The following is a 21,721-nucleotide window of genomic DNA, read 5'->3' on the forward strand; positions in this document are numbered from 1 at the left end:
TTTTCATTTAATTAGATAAGTGGCTTCTGTCAGAACAACCAGCTTAACTATGCTCAATGGGAAAGACTATATAATCAGGTACTATAGATACTCGAAGTCTCTAGTCCTTGCAGAAAACAACATAAATTTTAATTGTGTGTTCCAACTAAGATTTTCCAATTAGAATAGGGAAAAAAAGCTTAACTGAATTCATAGTAACAACATCCAAAATTGTGATTTTACTCAGCTTTCAAATTCAGTCAGGTTTCATATGACTTAGGTAAAGACAGTAGGTAGGTAGGTAGGTAGGTAGGTTTCTTTAGCACTCTGACCCACTCAGCCAAGCTGTCTGGGCTCTCACACTATCCTATGGTTATCCAAGTGCCCCCTCCTCCTCTCCATCTTTTAAATCTTCAAATTTACTACTTTAACCATTTTTAAGAGTAGTTCAGTAGCATGAAGTGCATTCATATTGTTGTGCAACCATCATCACCATCCATGGTATGACTGGTATATAACTATATAATCTATGAAGATAACCCACAAAACTTGAATTGGCAAGTAGAGAGCAAACAGACTTAGTTAACTGAAGTGTTAGTATATATGTGACCCACAAATGAGGTAATTTTGTAAATGTATTTGTATACTTCTGGGATATGAGATATATAGTTTTGGTAATGATATATAAGCAGAATACCTAGATACTTTCTAGGTTCTTCTAAGTTTTTCATTTCAACAATGAGCATATGTAGCTAAGTACATCTAGGTTAGCATTACATCTAACAGTACACATCAGTATTAAGGTGAACTGAATAAAGATAATTTTAGTCGTCAGGGAAAAAATTAACTGTAAAAATATATCTACTCAGAATAATTTTTTTTTAAAGATTTTATTTATTTATTTGACAGACAGAGATCACAAGTAGATGGAGAGGCAGGCAGAGAGAGAGAGAGAGAGGGAAGCAGGCTCCCTGCTGAGCAGAGAGCCCGATGCGGGACTCGATCCCAGGACCCTGAGATCATGACCTGAGCCGAAGGCAGCGGCTTAACCCACTGAGCCACCCAGGCACCCTCTACTCAGAATAATTTTAATACTAGGTTGAACCAAATGAAATTGCCTGTATTTGTCTGTTTTTGACCTATGTAAATGGCAGTTTCATATTTCAATCTAATGCAAATACTTGTAAAGCTATATTCCCCATAAATTCTAGTTAGTATTAAGGTTATTTTTCATAAAATTTTATTATGAAAAATTTCAAACTTTCAAAAAAAGCTGAAAACATGTTCAGTGACTACCCATATTCTCAATATCTAAAATTCTATAATTCTTGTCATTTTGCTTTGTAGGTGCTTTACTACATTTTCTTTCCTCAATCCATTTTCTTTTTTGATGAATTTCAAAGATAACATCAGTATACCCCTGAACACTTTTTATAGTTTTACTTTTTAGAAGGTACTCAACTGACATTTAAAGCATTTTAGGTATTTCTTCTAATTTCACAACTACAGAAGGTAAGATAGTTGGTTATTTATTTTCCATATGATTTTTATGGAAACTTACTAGGAGTTAAGTCCAATAAGAAGTGCTAATACAGGGCACCTGGGTGGCTCAGTTCTTAAGTGTCTCCCTTCTGCTCAGGTCATGATCCCAGGGTCCTAGGATTGAGCCCCCCATCAGTCTCCCTGCTAAGCAGGAAGCCTGCTTCTCCCTCTTCTTCTCCCTCTCCCATGGCTTGTGTTCCCTCTCTCGCTGTATTTCTGTCAAATAAATAAAATCTTAAAAAAAAAAGTGCTAATACAAATAACCTTGCTTTCATTGTTTGATTCACAGTGATAGTATACAGTTTACAAATTTGGGTTTTTAAGCTAATGTTCATTACAGATTAATTGAAATTATCTTACAGAAGAAATATTAAAAGAAACCTTATTGATACCAATATTCTCAAATCCACCAATTTACCGTATCCATTTTCTCTTTATTCGTCATTACACGTTAATTTGATGACCGTCATTTGAGATCAAATCCTAAACTTCTGACAACACCAAATTACTTCATCTAAAAATTATAGTTTAGATATGATAAATATGTAATAGAATTTTCTAACAGTACACATGTTGCCAGCAACATTTACTGACTATTCACTGGGTCCATGTTGTTGCACAAATAAAATAAATGGATCATTGTATCTATTTGGAAAATCCTGTAACTTAATTAGGGCCACATCTAGGAGATAAAAGATTTAAGGATCCAGTGAAATTACCATAGGTATATCCATTTTAAGAAGCTGACGGATCAATTTGGATAGATCAGAGAAGGCTTCAGGGAGGAGTGATAGAAACGAGCAAAGTCAGGGACAGGTGATCACAGAGATTCTTGAAACAATGTTTCCTGGACCAGCAGCTTCAGCATCAGTTGGTATCCTGCAATTCTCTAATTCAACCCCAGAGCTAGTGAATCACAAACTCTGGAGGCGGAGGGCCTTGATTTCTGTGAAGGTGTTCCTGAGGTGAAGTCTGAGAACAGCTGGTATAGAAAAATGGCAGGTGAGGGGTACCTGGGTGGCTCATTCAGTTAAGCATCCCACTCCTGGTTTGGGCTCAGGTCGAGATCTTAGGGTTGTAAGATAGAACCCTGTGTAGGGCTCCATGCTCAGCATCAACTCTGCTTATCCCTCTCCCTCCCCTCTGCCTTTCCTCCCACTGGCTCACAGGTCCTCTCTAATAATGAAATAAATTAAAAAAAAAAAAAAAAAAAAGAAAAATGGCAGGTGGAAAAAAAAAAAGAAGTAGAGGTTGGTGAAAGCAAAATGTATGAAGGAGGGCGCCTGGGTGGCTCAGTTGGTTGAGCAACTGCCTTCGGCTCAGGTCATGGTCCCAGAGTCCTGGGATTGAGTCCCGCATCAGGCTCCCAGCTCTATGTGGAGTCTGCTTCTCCCTCTGACCTCCCCTCCCATGCTCTCTCTCAATCTCTCTCACTCTCTCAAAATAAATAATAAAATAAATAAAAATCTTATAAAAAATGTATGAAGGAGATGTTTACTGGATGTGTTTAAGTTAGAAAAAACTGCTTTTTAAAAAAAATATAAGTGTCAGTACAGAAAATGTTAAGTTTTAAAGAATTTATTAACTGGTTACAACCTTACTAGATAAATGAGTTTAATCTACCTAATATGTAAAGAACATTAGTCTTTGATAAAAGGGCCAAGCACATGACAAATTAAAGTATATAAAAATGGTCAAATAAATATTTTTAGGCAAAGAGCCTATATAAGACTGAGTTACTAGTCTTCAGGGCTGGAAAACAGGGGAGGGAACAAAATATATATGTTTATGAATCCTTTCTTCCCTCATTTTTTTAAAACTTCTGAGAGACTGACCAGGGACAGCAGCTGAGAAGGCCTTAAAATTATGCTTTCCCTCTTTCCTTCCCCATACCCTACTCCCTTCTTGGTGCCATCTATTTGGGCTATTTATTCCCTAATTCCCCGCTTCCCTCCTTTTAGAGAGAAAGAGGTGACTGGAAATGATGGGTTTACAGTTTCTCAAGATCTCATAATGGAGGACAGAGAAGAAACTCGTGGTTTAATGAACACCACGATTTCTCTTCCCTTCTAGGAACAAAGAGTATCCCATGCTTTTTATGGAAAACCACCCTTCCCTCTAACATCAGTCCTGTATGTGGTTTAGGCAGTTAGTCCTCCCCCATCCCCAGCTCCAGGAAAAGTAATCCTTAGATTGGTTTAAGGGCATATCCCACCCCCAAATTACAGTGATTGAAGATTCGGCCCATAAAGCTGGTTTTACCAGAGCGAATCTTGGAATTTTTGCTGGGAAAGCTGGTAAACAGGCTTTCGTTTTTCTAATGAGCCTGAAGGAAAAAGTGTGAAGCTAAACGAAAGTGTAAGGCTATTACTGCCAGGAGAACCACCATGTGGAGCCTAAAGAATCCAGAGGAAGCTGAAAGATAGAAACTGATTGTTTTGAGACATGGATCAAGCTGTGCTTAAAGCTAAATATACTTCTGCACTGTTCACTTACATAAACCTATAGTTGTTTCGTTTCTTTCTTTTTTCTTTTTTTTTAAGTTTAGTCAGTTTGGGGCACATTCCCCACCATGTACAACCCAATCTTGATAGAGTGTGAAAAACTAGATATAAGAGACAGCCCCAGAACAATCATATGATATGAACTCCGAACAGCTTTTATAAGTACACACAGTATTTTTTGTCAACAGCTTTGTTTTCCATTGACTAGAACTTGAACAGAAAAGTCTTAAATAAACCTAATTCCCACTGCAAGTACTTTGAGTCTTCAAGCTTTTCTTAGATAAAAACAAACAACAAAGATAAACCTCAACATTTTGAAATTAAAGATTTTTACTGATGATGCCATAATATTTGCATTTTAGGGTCAATATAACAATTCCACTTTAATTCAAGTTACTATAATTTTAATGTTGTAATTTATGGGATGTATTCTGAATATCCTAATAAGTGAGAATAACTGGCTATTTCCCATTTCAAGGAACAAAGCTAAAAACGTTTCAAAGTCCATACCCAAGAAGAGGTTATAATTTCTGACCAAACTCTAAGTTTCTCTTTAAGTGATCCCCAGTCCCCCTCCATCCTCCAATCTGCTCAATGTGATGCACAAACGTCATTTGAAAACTTATCTGAAATGCAAATTCTCAGGTCCTACCAGAGATCATACAGAATTAGAAACTTTTGGGAAGTAGGACTTGAAATTACATTTTAAAATTTTGTCCTCCCCCCAAAAAAGCTTAATTATTTTTCTTTTTTAGTGTGGTAAAATACATATAAAATTTACCATCTTAACCATTTTTAAGTATACAGTTTAGCGGTATTAGATATATTCACCATGTTTAGGTGCCTGGGTGGCTCAGTAGGTTAAACATCTGCCTTTGGCTTAGGTCATGATCTCAGGGTCCTGGGATCAAGTCCCTCATCGGGCTCCCTGCTCAGCAGGGAGTCTGCTTCTCCCTCTCCCTCTGCCACTCCCCCTACTTTTGCTCTCTCTCCTTTTCTCTGTCAAATAAATAAAATCTTAAAAAGAAAAAATACATTCACAGTGTTGTGCAATCATCATATCCACCCATCTTCTAGCTCTTTTCATCTTATAAAACTGAAACTCTGTACCTGTTAAACAACTCCCCACTCTCTTCCCCTCGACCACCATTAGAGTGTCTTTATGGTTTCGACTATTCTAAGTACCTTATATAAATGGAATCATCCAGTATTTGTCTTGTGACTGGCTTATTTCACTTAGCATATTGTCCTCAAGGTTTATCCAAGTTGTAGCATACTGCAGAATATCCTTCCTTTTTAAAGCTGAATAATATTCCATTGTGCTTATCTGTTCACTGGTCAATAGATACTTAGGTTGCTTCCATATTTAGCTGCTATGAACATGGGTATACAAACATTTCTTTGAGATACTGCTTTCAATTCTTTGAGGTATATACAACCAGAAGTGGCACTCTGGATTATATCTGGTATTTCTATTTTTAATTTTTTTGAGGAACTGTTGACATTTTCTTTTTTGACCACCTGCTGATAAGTGATCACAATACCTCAAGTTGGAGAATCTGCTCTAGCCATCCTTCTTTCCTTTTTCCTTCTTTATTTCCTTTGTAAACCTCCTCGACTTACCGTAATACAGAAATAAAATTCCATTTTACACTCAATGTAAACTTTTAAAATTATTTTGTTTTTAATTTAAATAGTAAATAAAATGCTTAACCTCCCCCCCTCCCGCACCCCGGAAAGAGCTAGCTAAATTTGAGGGAAAGATTACGTGATTTCAGGATGTTCTAACTGAGTAAAGAACCTGGACTTTGGAACCAGACTGCTGGAGTTCAAATTCCTGCTCATCACTTACTATAGGTGTAATGACAGAATCTCTTGTATTATAAAACAGGGGTTCTTAATCTGGGGTCCATGAAAACTTACGGGGTTTGGCAAATTTGGATGGGGAAAGAAATTACATATGGTTTTTGCTAACCTCTAAATAAAATTTAATTTATTCCAATGATAAATGTAAGCAAACCAGAGTAATACTAGCAGTACAGCAACTAGAAATTGGAACAGTGATGAGAAATTTTCATATTACTTTATAGCTAGATGTGCATATCTCAAAAGAACATTTAGCTCATTGCTAATTTAAATTTAGTTCTCAGACCAACCAACAGAGCTTATATTTTAAGCTGTTAAAGCTCATATTACTACATCAGATTTTTAATGTCGATTTGCTACAGTTCAACATAACTGGTTTCATTTCTGATACTATATATTTTGTTTCATTCTTTCAAAACATTCTGAGCAGGAACCCACAGGATTAACCAGTCTGCCAAAAGAGTTCTTTGCATAAAAAAGGTTTAATGTTAAGATCCCTTACTGTAAAGAATTAAACAAGTTATCATGAAACTGCTTAAGAATTGCCTGGCAACAGTTAAGCTTCTGACTCTTAATTTCAGCTCAGGTCATGTTCTCAGGGTTTTGACAGCAAGCCCCTGGGAGGGAGGGAGGTTTGGGGGGGGATCACGTTCTGTGCTGAGTGTGGAGCCTACTTAAGTTTCTCTCTCCCTCTGCACCTCTCCAATTGACCAAATGAACACTAGCAATAATGGCACTGATAAAGAAGAGAAAGGTGGTGTCAACTTTACATCTATGCCTAGCTAGATCTTATGGATACACTTTGTTACTTAAATTTGCACATATAGCAATCCTGCCTGGCACCCTCTTATTCAGTTGAAAAAGTCCTGGATTCCTAATCATCCCCCCAAATTTTTCAACAGGCCACCACCATTGCTTAAGATACTCCTTTAAGTCCTCTCAATTCATTTTCTTCCACTGTCTTTTCTTTCTACTAGCTTTTCTTTTCTTTTCTTTTTTTAAGGTTTTACCCATTTATGAGAGAGAGAGGAGAAAGCAAGCATGTGTTGTGAGGGAAAGGCCAGAGGGAGAGAGACAAGCAGACTCCCTGGTAAGACCCCAAGATCATGACCTGAGCCAAAGGCAGATGCTTAACTGACTGAGTCACCCAGGTGCCCCTCACTAGCTTCTCTAAATGCCTCCTGCTTGCTGATATACACACTGTTTACTTCCACACCTTCCCAGCTGCCAAGATGAGGCACATTACTTTATAAAGTAAACGGAAATCTGGGAATTATCACAACTGGCTCAGAAGTTAAAGGAACAAAACCACTATTACTAGAAAATGAAGATAAGAAAAAAGAACTAAATGAATCCAAAGAATATTACTTATTCCTTAACATAAATGTATAGCCTTAATGGTATTGGTAATATCATTAAATAAATATATATATATATATATATATATATATATATATATATGACATGCCACTCATTATAAAAGATTTTATCCTACATGATTTTAAAATTGTAACTTTTTTCCAGTGACAGATCCTTCCTAACAGTAAACTTTATATAAATTGCTTAAGGAATACATGGATAATTTGCCTTAAACCTAAGATTATTCAAGATCTCCTCTTAAATCAACTTGAGTATCAACTAAGTATATTTGTTATCTGATGCCACAAGGAATACCCTAAGTGCCAAGAAAAGATGTCAGACACCGTAATACAGAAATGTGATGATGACAGTAAAAAACACAGGATGAAAGAGCTGAGATGTTTCATGAAAAAAGAATGAGAATTCAAGCTGAACTGGGAATGAAAAGGGTATTCTAAGTAAGAAAAACAGCATAAACAAGCTTAGAGACAGAAATGAGCATATGGTCATGGACAATAAGAAGACCAACATGGTTGGAGCAGGTTTTAAGATAAACCTATTACATAAATACTATATAGATATTATAAACCAGTTAGAAAAGGATGGATGACAAACATAACCTCATTTTATAGGGCTCATTTGTGAGTCATCCACTGATTATTTTTTTAAAGTATGTTTTTTAAAGGGGAAGAAACTTTATCAATAAAATAGTCTCTCAGTAGCACATAAATTTACCAAGCAAGATATGTATGGCTATCTAATAAAACAACTGGCAGTAAAGTCTATCTTTACAGATTCAAATACAGGTGTCTATTTGGATTATTAGAAAGGTGGGGGAGATCATAGGCTCCTGTAGTAAGAGATCACTTTGATGAAAACGGGTGCATCAGCGTAGAAGAAATCCGGGAGGCAGGAGAGAGAACAATGAAACAAGCTCTAAATTGCTGCTGTTGTATTATATATGGTGCCTTAACAATGTATTTGCAGGACTGTTTTAAGTAAAGAGAACAAGCACTCAATTCAGGACATGCTTTAGAGATCCATTCTCTGGTTAATGTAAAAAAGGCCCCATTTAGCAATGGAAAGAACTGCACGCTGCTTGCTTTGTCTCAGGATCGAAAGTGTCACATCCCGTGTGTTCTGGAACAGGAACTATACCATCAAGAAGACTAAAAATCCCTTTATATGTCTGTTCACCCAAGTGGAATGGAAGTTAAAATTATCTAGATTCCTCACAAAGATATAACCACAATCATGACACATTACAAAGGGTAAAACTGAAGGGATATACACCACAATGAAAGCAATCAAGCATATATTCATGCCATATATACACTTTGTCTCTGATCTTCATAAACTCTCAAGCATAATTATTTCCATCTTAAATAAATAAGTAAACAAAAGCCCAAAAGGTTAAGTAATCTGCCCAAAGCCTCATAGAGAGGCACAGATGCAACCTAGGCCTCAATTCCAAAACACTAGCTTTTTCACTATACCATGCTGCCATATGTATAGTGAATTCTGAGAAATTTTCCATTTCTTGTTTCATAGGACATTAGAACCAGTATAAGAAATTGTTTCATTTTTGCTAAGGTACTTTTAAGCAGTCATAAGGAGCTTTCACCAGAGATCTACATTCCTTCCAGTCTATTCCACTGTGCCATAAAAATATTACCATCTCTCATCAACTTATAAACTTTCGTCATGTAAGGAGTTAGGAGTCATGTATGTATGTAGGGCATGTAAAGGATCGCTACGTAAGTCTGGAGAAGAGGGAGAAAATATTTCTGCCTAAAATGTCCAGAAAAGCTTTATAAATGAGGCAGAACCTGAAGTGGGTCAAGAATGGGTTTAACTTTGAAAGGCAAGATGCTAAAAAGAACATTTTGTGTTCAGAGGACAGTGAGCAAATCAGTTTGTCCTGGGCAACAGATATTTATGTTCTCATTCTTAAAGGAAAAGTTTTTAAAAGATAGTTGGTGCCAGTCAGGCTCTGTGTCTGAAATGGTGCTTTTGCAAGATTATTCTAAGCACTGATATATAATAAGGGATGTAAAGAAAGGCACAGATTCAACAGTGTCTCCAATGTACTCCAAGGCTCTTGTGGGTAAAAGGAATAGGGAACAGTTTCTGTTCTCAATGAACTTCTAGGTGAATGTGCATGGTGGTGGTGGTAACGAATTTGTGCAGAAGACTCTGAGACATGGGATAGGTGCATTTATAAAATTATAATACAGTGTGATTTACTATGATAAATGTGTAAAGGTTCTATGGAAACAGAGGAAGGGAGCAACTCATTCTGCCTAAAGGGGCTATGTAATGCTTCAAGGTGACATTTGAGCTGAATTCTTAAGATGGGTTAAGAATTAGCCAGGTGTTAAAAGGGAGGAAGTCACCTAAAACAAAAATAAGGAAAAGAAAGCATAGGATATTAGGGTGTCTGAGTGGCTCAGTCAGTTAAGCAATCTCATTCTTGGTTTTAGCTCAGGACATGATCTAAGGGTTCTGGGATCAAGGTCCAGATGGTGCTCTGTGCTCGGCAGGGAGTCTGCTTGAGGGTCCCTTCTCTCCCTCTCCCCGCATGCACACATGATCTAAATAAATAAAATCTTTAAAAAGAAAGCACAGGATATATCCAGAGGGCAATGTAGTGGAATGCAGAGGAGTATGATTAAGGTAGGTTGAGGATGAATTACATTAATAGACATAAACCCCTTAATTAAGGTCTTGAAAGTTTATATTTTATCCTATAGGTGATGTACAGACTGGCAATGGAAATGGGATGATTATAAACATAATAATGAATAACAGGACGATTATAATCATGCCTTGGCCAATTCTGGTACTACTCTATAAGTCAAACTGGAAGAGAAAAAGTACAACCAGAGAAAAGAAGAATCTGTAATATTTGATGAGTGAATTTGGAGGGAAGAAGCAAAAATAAATAAATAAATAAATAAATTAATTAATTTCATGGTTGGTGGACTACAAGGATGGTCTAATCAAAATCCAAAACTTGGGAAGAAAAGTAAAAACCAGGGAAATATCAGTTTAGTTTTAGATATGTTAGGGTGTTAATAATACCATGTATATACAAAATGGAAATGTCTATTAACCAGCTAGGAAAGAGACAGTGAAAAATGGGAATGTGGTCAGGAATAAAGACACATCTGGGAGTTATTCAAATAGAGATGAAAGTGAAATAGAAAGTGGGTACACTCAGAGAAATGGTAAGTGCTGAGGCTTAAAGCATATTTACATGATTGAAGAGAGTAAAGGTAAGGTAATATATGAGAGGGAGAAAAGCCAAAGATAGAGAAATAGTATGGTGTAATATATTTTCAAAAACTTAGGGGGTAGCAATCATCAGTTTCATCTTCATTAAATATATGTCAAGGATATGAGGACCAAGCAAAAAGGTCATTAGGTTTACTAGTTAAGAAATTACTGGTGACCTTTACAGGGCAACAGGGTGGCTCAGTTGATTAAGCTTCTAACTCTTGATTTCCACTCAAGTCATGATCTCAGGGACATGAGATAAAGCCCCACATTGGGCTGGATGCTCAGTGAGGAGCCTGCTTAATAGTCTCTCTCTCCCTCTCCCTCTGCTCCCCGCCCCCACAGCTCTCACTCTAAAATAAAATCTTAAAGGAAAAAAAAATTATTAGTGACCTTTAGTATACTTTTAGTAGAGCTAAGGACAATAAAAAGGAATCAAAGTCAAATTATAAGGAGAGCTGATAAAAAGAAAACAAGGATCTAAGTATCATAACCAGGGGAAGAGATTAAAAAATATGTCAATCCAATGAATATTACATATATTCTCTTGAGTATCACAGTATATATATATATTCTCTTGAGTATCACAGAACTCAGAATAGTATTTAAAAAAGCAAATTGTAAACTGAAATATTTAAATTTTAGAAAAAAACCATTTTATATATATGTTATATATAAAAGCATTAAACAAAGGAGACGGGAAGAAGTTAAACCCATTTATGATGGTGCCATAGGGATGGAGAGAAGATATGGAACTAATGAGTGTGATCAAAGGGGATTTTTTCTATAATGTTTCCACTTTTAACATACACATAGAAGTAAATATAATTAATTGCTATGGTTTTTAATTCTAGGTATTGGTCTGTAGTTGTCAAAATGGGATAGTGATGTCACCGAGGAAAAGATGCCAAATGACAAAATGAGAAACTGCTTTAATGGAAACCAAGAAATGATTGTATAAATCTGAAGATAATATGTTATATGTTCCTATCAGAATAGTCTACATCCTCCAAAGGGATGTGCATCTGTTGGTAACACTCACAGAGTGAGGATTCTAACTCACTTTGCCACTGCAGGAGAGGGGCAGGAAGAGATTCTTCTCTCCGTTTTCCCTCCCATATGACTGTTCTGGAACATTGGCTAAGTGCCTTGCCTACTCCCAGGTACAAGCAAGTGATGCAAAACAACCTCAAGAAATTCCTGAGTGTTTACTGTAAGACTTACATACATAAGTCAAGTTTCCAGAAGCAAAACTCAGCAGGCCCAGGTTTCAAACATAAAGCCCATTCCTGCAGTTTGTTACAATATTCTCTGTATTCTCCATACACTTAATCCTAATTTTGAAAAACATAAGCGAAATCAAGAAAATAGATGGTGACAGAATAATGATATAAAGCGTCTGAGTTTATAAATGCTTATAATTTCAGGGCAATGATTTGTGATCTCAAATCACTCATGAAAACAGAAAATCACCCCCTTTACCACCACTATCAAAAACTGTTTACCCACAGCAATTTAAAATGTTTGAATAATAAGTTTAAGAATAAAAGGCAATCAAAACATTATATATACACTTTCCACCTACAAATACTGCAATAAAATTCATTAAGATAAACGAACAATTGCTAAACTAATTTATCCACAAAGGACAAGGCAATTTGACTTCAGCTATTAATATGCTGCCATTAATTTAAAAACCCTGAAAGAATAAGTAGTATAGACTATGCACACAATCCATTTTATAATTAAACACAATCTCCACTAGAATTTAAGCTCCATATGAGCATTTTTGGTTACGTTCACTATAGATACCAAGGACCTAGAATGGTACCAGGTATATGGAGGCAGTCAATATTTACCATACAAATTCAATAAATACAAATACTTATTCACTACCAAATACCCAGCTTTAAACCTACCAAATACCCAGCTTTTAAACCCAGCAACAGAAAAATATATATGTTACACATATTTCCTTAATCTTCTCAAGGATAAAACCTTCATCAGAGAAATAAACATATGGGCAGGTTTCTGAGCTAAATTCTATCCCTCAAAAACTGCCACCTAAAAACTAATTAGGGAGAAGCCAAATTCATTGCAAGAATTATGAACCCTAGTAGGCTGACACATTTTAATCTGTTGGGCTTACCCGTATTCCTCCAATGAGTCAATCAAGTATCTTTTTGTTTAATTTGTATGCAGGGCTAACCCACATTAAGATGACAGTAAATATGAAGGAGGTTTTGGCGGGGCAGGGGGAGTACTGCCACACCGGTTGATTACAGGAGAATCTTAAGTACCTTCTATATGCCTAACACATGAATAGCATTTTGTTTTATAAAGTGCTTACATGGGGCACCTGGGTGGCTCAGTGGGTTAAGCCTCTGCCTTCGGCTCAGGTCATGGTCTCAGGGTCCCGTGATAGAGTCCCGGATCAGCTCTCTGCTCAGCAGGGAGTCTGCTTCCCTCTCTCTCTCTCTGACTGCCTCTCTGCCTACTTGTGATCTCTGTCAAATTAAAAAAAATCTTAAAAATAAAAAAATAAAGTGCTTACATGTGCTCTCATTTGATTTAAGCCTGCAAGGTAGGATATTCTCATTTTCTTAAAAAAGATTTATTTGTCTGAGAGAGAGGAGAGAGAGCACAGAGGGAGTGGGAGAGGGAAAAGCAGACTCCCTGCTGAGCAGAGAGCCTGACAGGGGGCTCGATCCCAGGACCCCAAGATCACAACCAGAGCTGAAGGCAGATGCTGAACTGACTGAGCCACCCAGGGACCCTGGATATTCTCATTTTATAAATGAGAATGGACAGCCTCAGAATTTAAGTCCAAAATCACTTTTGCTGCTTACTAGAGGTAAAATGAAAATTTCACAATTATGGTCTCTAAAGCCCAAACTTTTTTCATGAATCTGTACTCTTATCATGAAATAATCCTTTATTTCAGGCCCCATGCTTCTAGAAATTTGTGATCTTACTGGTCTTGGGCAGAGCCAGGCATCCATCCATGTATTTTTTTTAAGATGTACTTATTTAGGGGCGCCTGGGTGGCAGTGTTGGTTAAGTGTCTGCCTTGGGGCTAAGTTCATGATTCCCAGGGTTGGGCTCCCTGTTTCAGCAGGGGAATCTGCCACTCCCTCTCCCTCTGCTCATGCGCTCTCTTACTCTCTCAAATAAATTAAAAATCTTTAAAAACTTATTTATTTGAGAAAGTGTGTGTGTATGGGGGAGAGGAGGGGCAGGCGAGGGAGAGAAAATCCCAAGGTGATTCCCAGCAGAGTGTGGATCGGGGGGGTGGGGGGGGGTTAGTACTTGATCTTAAGACCCTGAGATTATGATCTGAGGCAAAATCAAGAGTCGGATGCTTAACCAACTGAGCCCCAGGTGTCATCCATGCATCCATGTTTAAAATACTTTCCAGATGATTCTAATGTAAAGCCAGGTTGCAAACTACTAAGATAATAAAAGTCTTTGAGGGGTGCCTGGGTGGCTCAGTCCATTAAGCGTCTGCCTTCGGCTCCGGTCATGATCTCAGGGTCCTGGGATTGAGCCCCACATTGCACTCCCTGCTCAGCGGGGAGTCAGCTTCTCCCTCTGTGCTCTCTCTCTTTAAAAAAAAAAAAAAAAAAGTCTTTGAATGTAATCTTAAGAATCTATGTTGAGATATGTCAAAAAGGTACAAAAGATGAGGGTTACTCAATATTATAGCCATCAGTTTAGTAAACACAGAATTTCCAAGGTTCTATTGAGAAGTTGTTAAGTGCCTCAGAAATCCTTGGCTTTTTATTTTTATGGAAATCTCCAAAGAACATAGGAAAGCCAGGTCATCTTTTAGACACAAAAACCCTTCCAAAAGTCATCTATGTAAAACTGAAAGCAGCAGACACTCAAAGGAAAATAAAAAATCTAATTACAATATATCCTGCAACAGAATAGGGTCTCATTTGATTGGAAATGGCAGTGGAATGAGGAGGTCTCCTTTAGGCATTCCTAGTCCTTTGCAATTTGCCAGTATGCTAAATTATAATGAAGGAAAAACCTACTAACTTATCAGACCCCTAGACAACTGGGGAAAATGACAAAAAAAGTCATACATTTGTTCATCAAATACTTACTGATGATCTATTCAGTACCAGGCTCTGTTCTAGGATTTAAGATAAATAATGAAGTTTCTATCTTCTAGGAGCTTATGAGTTACTTCATTAAAAAGGGGGTAGTCAATACACCTGACCTGAATGCTGACCTCAAACAACGGCTGGATTAATGACTGGGTCATCCCAACTGAATAAAGTAAGTAACATGATTTTTATCAACATGGGTGTCTCAAAATTCTAAGCTCCAGAGGAAACATCTGTCACTCTAGGAGGAGATGTACTCTTGGGTGATTGGTGTTCTGGGTGTGGCTGACCCAAACAGCTTTTATCTGGGTATAATCTCAGTTAAGGGAAGCTTTTCATTTAACTTCTTACAGTTGGATCTTTACTCAACATAAAGAAATGTATGCTTAACAAGGTGGCAAGTGGTCTGTCGACAATTTCAGTAACCACAAACATCACGCATTAGCCTGTAGCACTGGCTATGCCAGGAATTTAAGACCTGGCTAGGGAGAAATGTAGACTGAGTGTCCAAAACTCACGGTAGAACCCATGAACTAGAATCTGAACAGCAGAGGGCGGTGCAACCGACTTCACAACAAGAGTTTCACAGACAGGAGCCCCCCAGAAATGGGCCACTAGCCTGAAAAAGGCAAAACTTTTTCAGTGAACTCAATGAATCATAAAATATGGTAACTGTTCAGCGTTGGACTCATGTGGCTGTTTTCCATAACCTCTACTCTAGTCTGACCGTTAAAGCTCCCTTGTGAATAGGTTTGACCTTACAGTTTGGGGGTGGGGATGGGACGGGAGGGGGTAAGGAGGAATGAAATCAGACTCTCGGGCTTCCCAAAAGAATGCTTACCCTTGGTTTTTGGAAAGAGTCTTAAAACTGCAGGGGATCACTCCCCTAGAAGATAGTCCGGTTGTTCTTGCCAGTGACATCGCTGACAAACACGTTACAACATAGTTTTGGGGGAGGGGAGGAGTGCAGGAAACCGAAAAAGAAACTAATTCTGTGGACTAACCCAAGCCCCTCTCACTTCAAAAGTGCGTTCCAACAAAACTAGTCGCCTCTCCCTAAGTTTCGCTTTAAGTCGAAGCACCCGTGCCACCCGCTCTATCCTCCCCCAGCACCAACTCCAAACTTTCCGCCCCTCACACCGCCCCCCAGGCGTGGAACTCCTCCCGGCACGCCGGGCTCGGCTTACGGAGAGGCTCGAGGCCGGGCTCGGGCAGGGCCAGAGTAAGAGCGAGGACCCGCGGCTCACGTTCTTCTCCAAAGCTGACCGTACCTGTCCAGCATCTGCTGTAGAGCTTGGTCCGGCATCTTCCGCGGAGCCGGCGCACTCGGCCCTCCCCAGTGGACCTGGTCAGGGCCCGGCCCAGGGACAATAGCACTGAGAGGCGGCGGAGTAGGCCTCAGTCCTCCGACAGCCGCGAACCCGCCGCCCAGCCTCCTGGGGTGGCTCCGCGAGCCCGGAGGCGGCGGTGCGCGTCCTGCGGGCGTCCGGAGGAGGCGGTGGAGAGCGAGGAGGAGGAGTCTGGGGAGGGGAGGCGGCGAAAGCGGCCCGGGTTCCTGCCCGTCGGCCCGGGGTTCCGGTCCATGGACCGCGGGCGCCGAGTTGCTGCCGGCGGAGGAGCTACCTCTGTGAGGTAAGAGTCACCGCCTCCGTGCGCGCCGGGGTCACGACGCAAGGCGGCCCAGAGCAGCCTGGGAGATGTAGTCCTCGGACAGTCCCCGCTAGAGGCTGCACAGCCCGCCCTGACCACCGCCGCCGCGCCCGCCGCCGCCCGGCCGGCGCCCTCCCGTTTCCTTCCTCCAGGGGGAAATATGTCCTTCGGGCCGCTTTCCAGGAAGCTGCAGGATGTGCCGCTCCACTGTCAGTAGCAAAAAGGTCAGCCCTTCCTGCCTGTTTCTTTTCTTAGTTTTTGCCCTCAGGTGGGACCGAGCCAGGTGAGGGAAAGGAGCTGAAGGGCCATTTCTCATCAGGGTCCTCAGCCCCGGTCCTGGCGTCGGGGCGGGCCGTGGCGGGGTGGAGGTGGCAGAAGCGCCTTCAGAAGCCCTCGAGCTGGGGCCAGCCTCTGCCGCGTCTGAGCTCATTTTGGGGAGTTACACAACCCGCGCAAGGGGTCGGATGCATTGGTGCGGGAGGTTATTCCTACAGGGTCGGGGAGGGTGGGGGAGGCTGCCTTAGATCAGATGGTTCCCACCGGAGCTTCTGAGTGTGTGTTTTGGGGGAGTGGCGGGGGAGAAAAGATTATTCTCTCCCTCTGTAGGAGCCTTCTAAAATGTGCCTGGTCTTTCAAGGGCTCGCCGACAGTCTCCAAATGGAACATGTTCGTGAATAAACAGCTCTTGCTTACTCAGCTGTGGGTTGTCAGGGGTGTTTGTTTCTCTCTCTGCTGCTGGTCCCTGTTAACCATTTCCAGTCGCTTTGACACCTCCAAGCAGGTGGATGTGTGTGGAGGAGGGGGGGTGGAGGGGAATCAAAAGGGAAAAATCATTGATCACTCTTTGGGTTATTCTTTGACGCTCTAGGGACAGCTTTGGCGGGAGGAAAGAGCTGTTGGCTAAAACGAATGCGTCTTTTGGACGACCTGTGGCATTCTCCAGTGCTGTAATTGGTAGGACGTCTGGTAGTTTTCCCTTGATTATGCCTCATTTCTGCTGCAAGGTGTTTGATTTTTGTTTAAAATTAAAATTAAAATGTGTCTTTTTGCTCTTTTTTTTAATGTGGAATTTTACAATCCGTTCCTAATTCTCTGTTTAAAGTTTGCTTCCTGAATATATTTGAACTAGAGTGTACATTGCCAGGAAAAAAAAAAAAACAAAGAAAACATGTGAACAGAAGTTTATTTGGGCTCCAATTTCTGCAAGATGCTTTTATGAAAGGCTTTGGGAATTTACATGACTAATTATAAGTAACGATTCACCTTTTTTCTCACGAAATGTAAAACAGGCCCCCGCTAGTGGAGGGAAGTAAGAATTTAGTTTACTCAGGGTGTTTGATATTTTAAATTCCTATTTATTGCTCCTCCTACTGGGTAAACCTTCCCTTACTGTGTATTTATCTCTTAAGTAGTTGTCCACTAAGGAGATGAATATATACATCCTGCTCAAAAAATATAATTTGATCCCAGCATATTGATTAAGTAGGCTAGTGCACACTTCATCTAGTTTTATGATTTATATTAAAAGTTCTCACCTCATTTTATAATTCCTGTTTGAACCCCAAATTGGAAAGTAATATGCAGTTTTGTTGATCTGTGTGTACAGATAACCTTATTAAAAAAAAAAAGGATTTTATATTAGATTTTCATGAAAAGTCTGTTTCCAGGCTTTGTCAAAAATATTTTGAAATAGAAAAAAAAATGTTATTCATCATAACAGTGATTAGCACCTGATCTCGCAATTCCACTCCTTGTTTTTTACCCAAGAGAAATAAAATATGTCTAGACAAAACTTATATACAAATGTTCATAACAGCATTATCCCTAATAGCCCAAATATGGAAACAACCTAAATATCCATCAACTAATGAAAGGATAAATCAGATGTGGTACATCTATACAACAGAATATTATTAGATAGCAGGAAATGAAGTTCTGATACATGCAGCAACATTGGTAAGTCTTGAAAATATGCTAAGTGAGAGAAGCCAGTCACAAAAACCACATATTTGTTGTATGATTCCATTTATATTAAGTATTAAGAAAAAATTTATAGGAACAAAGTAGGTTAGTAATTGCCTAGGGGTGGAGGGGTAATAGAGATAAGGGGAGAGATTGCTAATGAGTACAAGGTTTCTTTTCGGGGTGAAGAAAATGTTCCAGAATTAGAGCGGTAATAGTTATACAATGTTGTGCATTATATTGCAATTAAAAAAATAGTGTAAAACCAAATTAGATTCTAGTGGTGGCACAGCTCTTTAAACATACTAAAAAAATTGAATTGTACACTTAGTATGGGTGAATTTTATGGTATGCAAATTATATCTCAATAAAGCTGGTAAACGAGTAATTAATTAGCTCCATATAAAATATTCATAAGGACATCCAAAGAGAAATGGATAAATATATAACTCATAATTCTTTATTATCAAACTTTAATTTTTAAATATTTTAATTAGTATGGGCAAAAATCATGACTGATAAAACTCATGAAATAAATTAATTCCTTGCATTTAAAATGGGTGACACATATAGCCTGAATTTTAATATTATCTGTCGACTTTATTGTCCTCAGCTCTTGCATTTAAAAATAAAACTCAGGGGGCACCTGGGTGGCTCATTCCATTAAGCTACTGCCTTCACCTCAGGTCATGATCCCGGGGTCCTCGAATTGAGCACCTGCATCGGTCTCCCTGCTCATTGGGAGCCTGCTTATCCCTCTCCCTCTGCTGTTCCTCCTGCTTGTGCTCTCTTTTTTTGTCAAATAAATAAATAAAACCTTTTAAAAAATAATAAAAATAAAAATAAGACATAGGGCAGTGTGTGGCCCAGTTGATTGAGCATCCAGCTCTTGGTTTAGACTCAGGTGGTGATCTCAGGGTTTTGAGATCAACTCCTGTATCAGGCTTGGAGCTCAGCATGGAGTCGGCTTGGCTTGTGACTCTCTCCCCTTTCCCTCTGCCCCTCTCCCCTGCACATGTACTCTCTCTCAAATAAATAAGATAATTGGAATTATAATAAATCATATAATTGGAATTATAATTTACTTTCTGATCTTCAAAGAAACAAAGTCTTAATTACTTAGATCTTAGTCTTAACAAAGGGGGAAATAATTTGAAATGTACTGCATTTTACATAGGGTTAAAGGTTTGTCATGAATGATATTCATTCGGCCAAGAGAGTTATGGAATCCTGAGATTTGTGAAATATATTAATAATTTCATAATGGATTTAGAAATCCCTGAGTACAGAACCACTCTAATATGTCAGGAAATTTAAAATAGTATCTTACTTTAATATTCTTCCATCATGCTTGTTTTGAACTGTCTGCCAAAACGACCCCTAGAAGTATTTCATAGTATAAAATAAACAGGTGCCCTACAAAGAGAATTGTCATTTGCTAAACTTGTTGATAACTGCAGGCTGACACATTCCAGGTTGCAGAAAGTTCTTCATTAATTCATTCCACAAATGTTTACAGCAGACTTATGACGTGCCTGGGTACTCCAGTAGCAAATTAAACTACTGTTTAAGAACATACAAACTCCCTAACAGTGGTTATATTAAATAAATAAATAAATAAATAAATAAATAAATAACAGGGGCACCTGGGTGGTTCAGTTGGTTAGGTATCCAGCTCTTGATTGTAGCTCAGGTTATGATCTCAGATTTGTGGGATCAAGCCCCACATCAGGTTTTATACTCAGTGGGGAGTCTGCCTGAGGATTTTCTCTCTTCCTCTTCCACTGCCCCTCCCCCTGCTTCTGGGCTCATGCACTCTAAAAGATAAATCGTCAAAAAAATAAAACAAGGTAATTACATATGAAATATTACATAATACAGCATATGAAGTACCAAATGAATGGCATGGAAATAAAAAGTGATTTAGAAGTTTAGAGGCATTTGTTAGGGGCTGATGTATTAAAGAAAACTTTGTGAAACAATGGAAATATAGGAGGTAGGAGGAATTGTGAATGAATAGGTGAATTGTAAGTGTATATAGGTGAGGAGGTGGAGAAAGATCTTGGGTCAGGATAAGGATGAAAAGATGTACAGAGAAGAGTTAACCTGTTACTAGAACTATAGGTCTCTGTTGAGTAAGAGTGAAAAATACATTTGGTTGGTTAAATAAGGAATAGTTTAAAAGGCCTTGAATCTATTCCTTCAACAAATATTTATTGAACAGGCAGTAATTTATGCAACAGGCACTAAGCTAACAATAATGAGCAAAAACAAGTATATTACCTACCTTTTTATAGTTTATAATGAGAGATTATCACATAAATTTTTTTAAATTTGTAAATGTAGTCCATAGTGTTATGAGAGATTATAACTAGGGATTCGACCTAGAGAGGGAAGTCAGGAAAGTTTCTCTCAGGAAGTGCCCATTATGCTGAAGCCTGAAGAAGAGCAAGAGTTAACTAGGCAAGGGGATCAGGAATGAGCATTCTAGACCGAAGAATAGCATGTGCAAATATCCCATGAAGGAAAGCCCTGTGATGAATAGGGGAGACTGAAACAAAAAGGGAACTTGCAGCAAGACTGGACCAAAAAAGGTCAATCAAGTGATAGACAATGAAGAACTTTGTAGGCCAATTTAAGGAATTTTGCCCTTATCCTAGAATCCTGCTGTGAGAAGTAGTTTAGACATAGGAAATACACTCCATTCTCTAGGAAATGAGAAGTTAACTTGTGGTTCCTAAACCTGGTGTGAGTCAGAGACTCACCCTGGAAATTCTGATGTGTGGGCCTTGTCATTGAGCCCAATTAGCTGTTGTTGTTGTTTTTTTTTTTTTTTTCTTTTTTAAACAAGTTCCCTAAGTGATTATTAGACCAGTTGTATCTCTGCAGAAATACCGCAGTAGTCAAGAGCTTGGGTTTGAGTCTTAGTATTGCCACTCAGAAGCTCAGCAACTTTGGGCAGGTTATTAAATCAATTTAAGCCAAGTTTCCTCATCTTCAGGGAAAGAACTATAGAGTTTACCTCATTGGATTACTGGGAGGATTAAATTGGAAAATTCATTTAAATTGTTTAGTGTAGTCCTGGACACATGGTTTAGAGCTCCATTAGTGTTAGCTTCTAATTGTTACTCAAAGTTCTTGAATAAAGGTGAGAGTGATTTAGAGGGGTTAACTCTGAAGCGGTATGCAGGATGGATTAGAAATAAAGATAAGTTAGATCTCAGTAACTTGGCCATGATCTGTAACTATTTTCAAGTTTGCTTAAACACAGCTATTAATGCTTGAAGATCCTTAGATAGGCTAAGTAGTTCTTAAGTAGATAGGCTCCTCATCTCTAAAGAACTTTTATGGGGAGAGTTTGGTCTCCAGAGTACATTTTACTGGCTTAGGATCTGTAGGATTACTTTGAATTGACTTTGCTTAATTCTGAACAGAGGCTTCACTGGCCTTATAGAGGACAGTCTA

The 21,721-nt window shown here is 38.8% G+C and overlaps 2 protein-coding genes across 7 annotated transcripts in view; one reads left to right on the plus strand and one right to left on the minus strand.

The window, feature by feature from the left end:
- Positions 1 to 16,281, minus strand: part of MARCHF5 (membrane associated ring-CH-type finger 5) — a 51,653-nt gene extending 35,372 nt beyond the window's left edge. Inside the window, exon 1 of the mRNA XM_032836488.1 lies at positions 15,916 to 16,281. Coding sequence (XP_032692379.1) covers positions 15,916 to 15,950 — 35 coding nt within the window. The 5' untranslated portion in view covers positions 15,951 to 16,281. The remainder of the gene's footprint in view (positions 1 to 15,915) is intronic.
- A 127-nt stretch (positions 16,282 to 16,408) lies between these two features.
- Positions 16,409 to 21,721, plus strand: part of CPEB3 (cytoplasmic polyadenylation element binding protein 3) — a 189,384-nt gene continuing 184,071 nt past the window's right edge. For all 6 annotated transcript variants that reach the window (XM_032836415.1, XM_032836452.1, XM_032836463.1 and 3 more), the window contains exon 1: positions 16,409 to 16,518. The gene's annotated coding sequence lies outside the window, so the exon portion shown is untranslated. The remainder of the gene's footprint in view (positions 16,519 to 21,721) is intronic.

The sequence above is a fragment of the Lontra canadensis genome, unplaced genomic scaffold (genome assembly GCF_010015895.1).
Source record: "Lontra canadensis isolate GAN:19392208 unplaced genomic scaffold, GSC_riverotter_1.0 scaffold3, whole genome shotgun sequence".
Lineage (NCBI taxonomy): Eukaryota > Metazoa > Chordata > Mammalia > Carnivora > Mustelidae > Lontra > Lontra canadensis.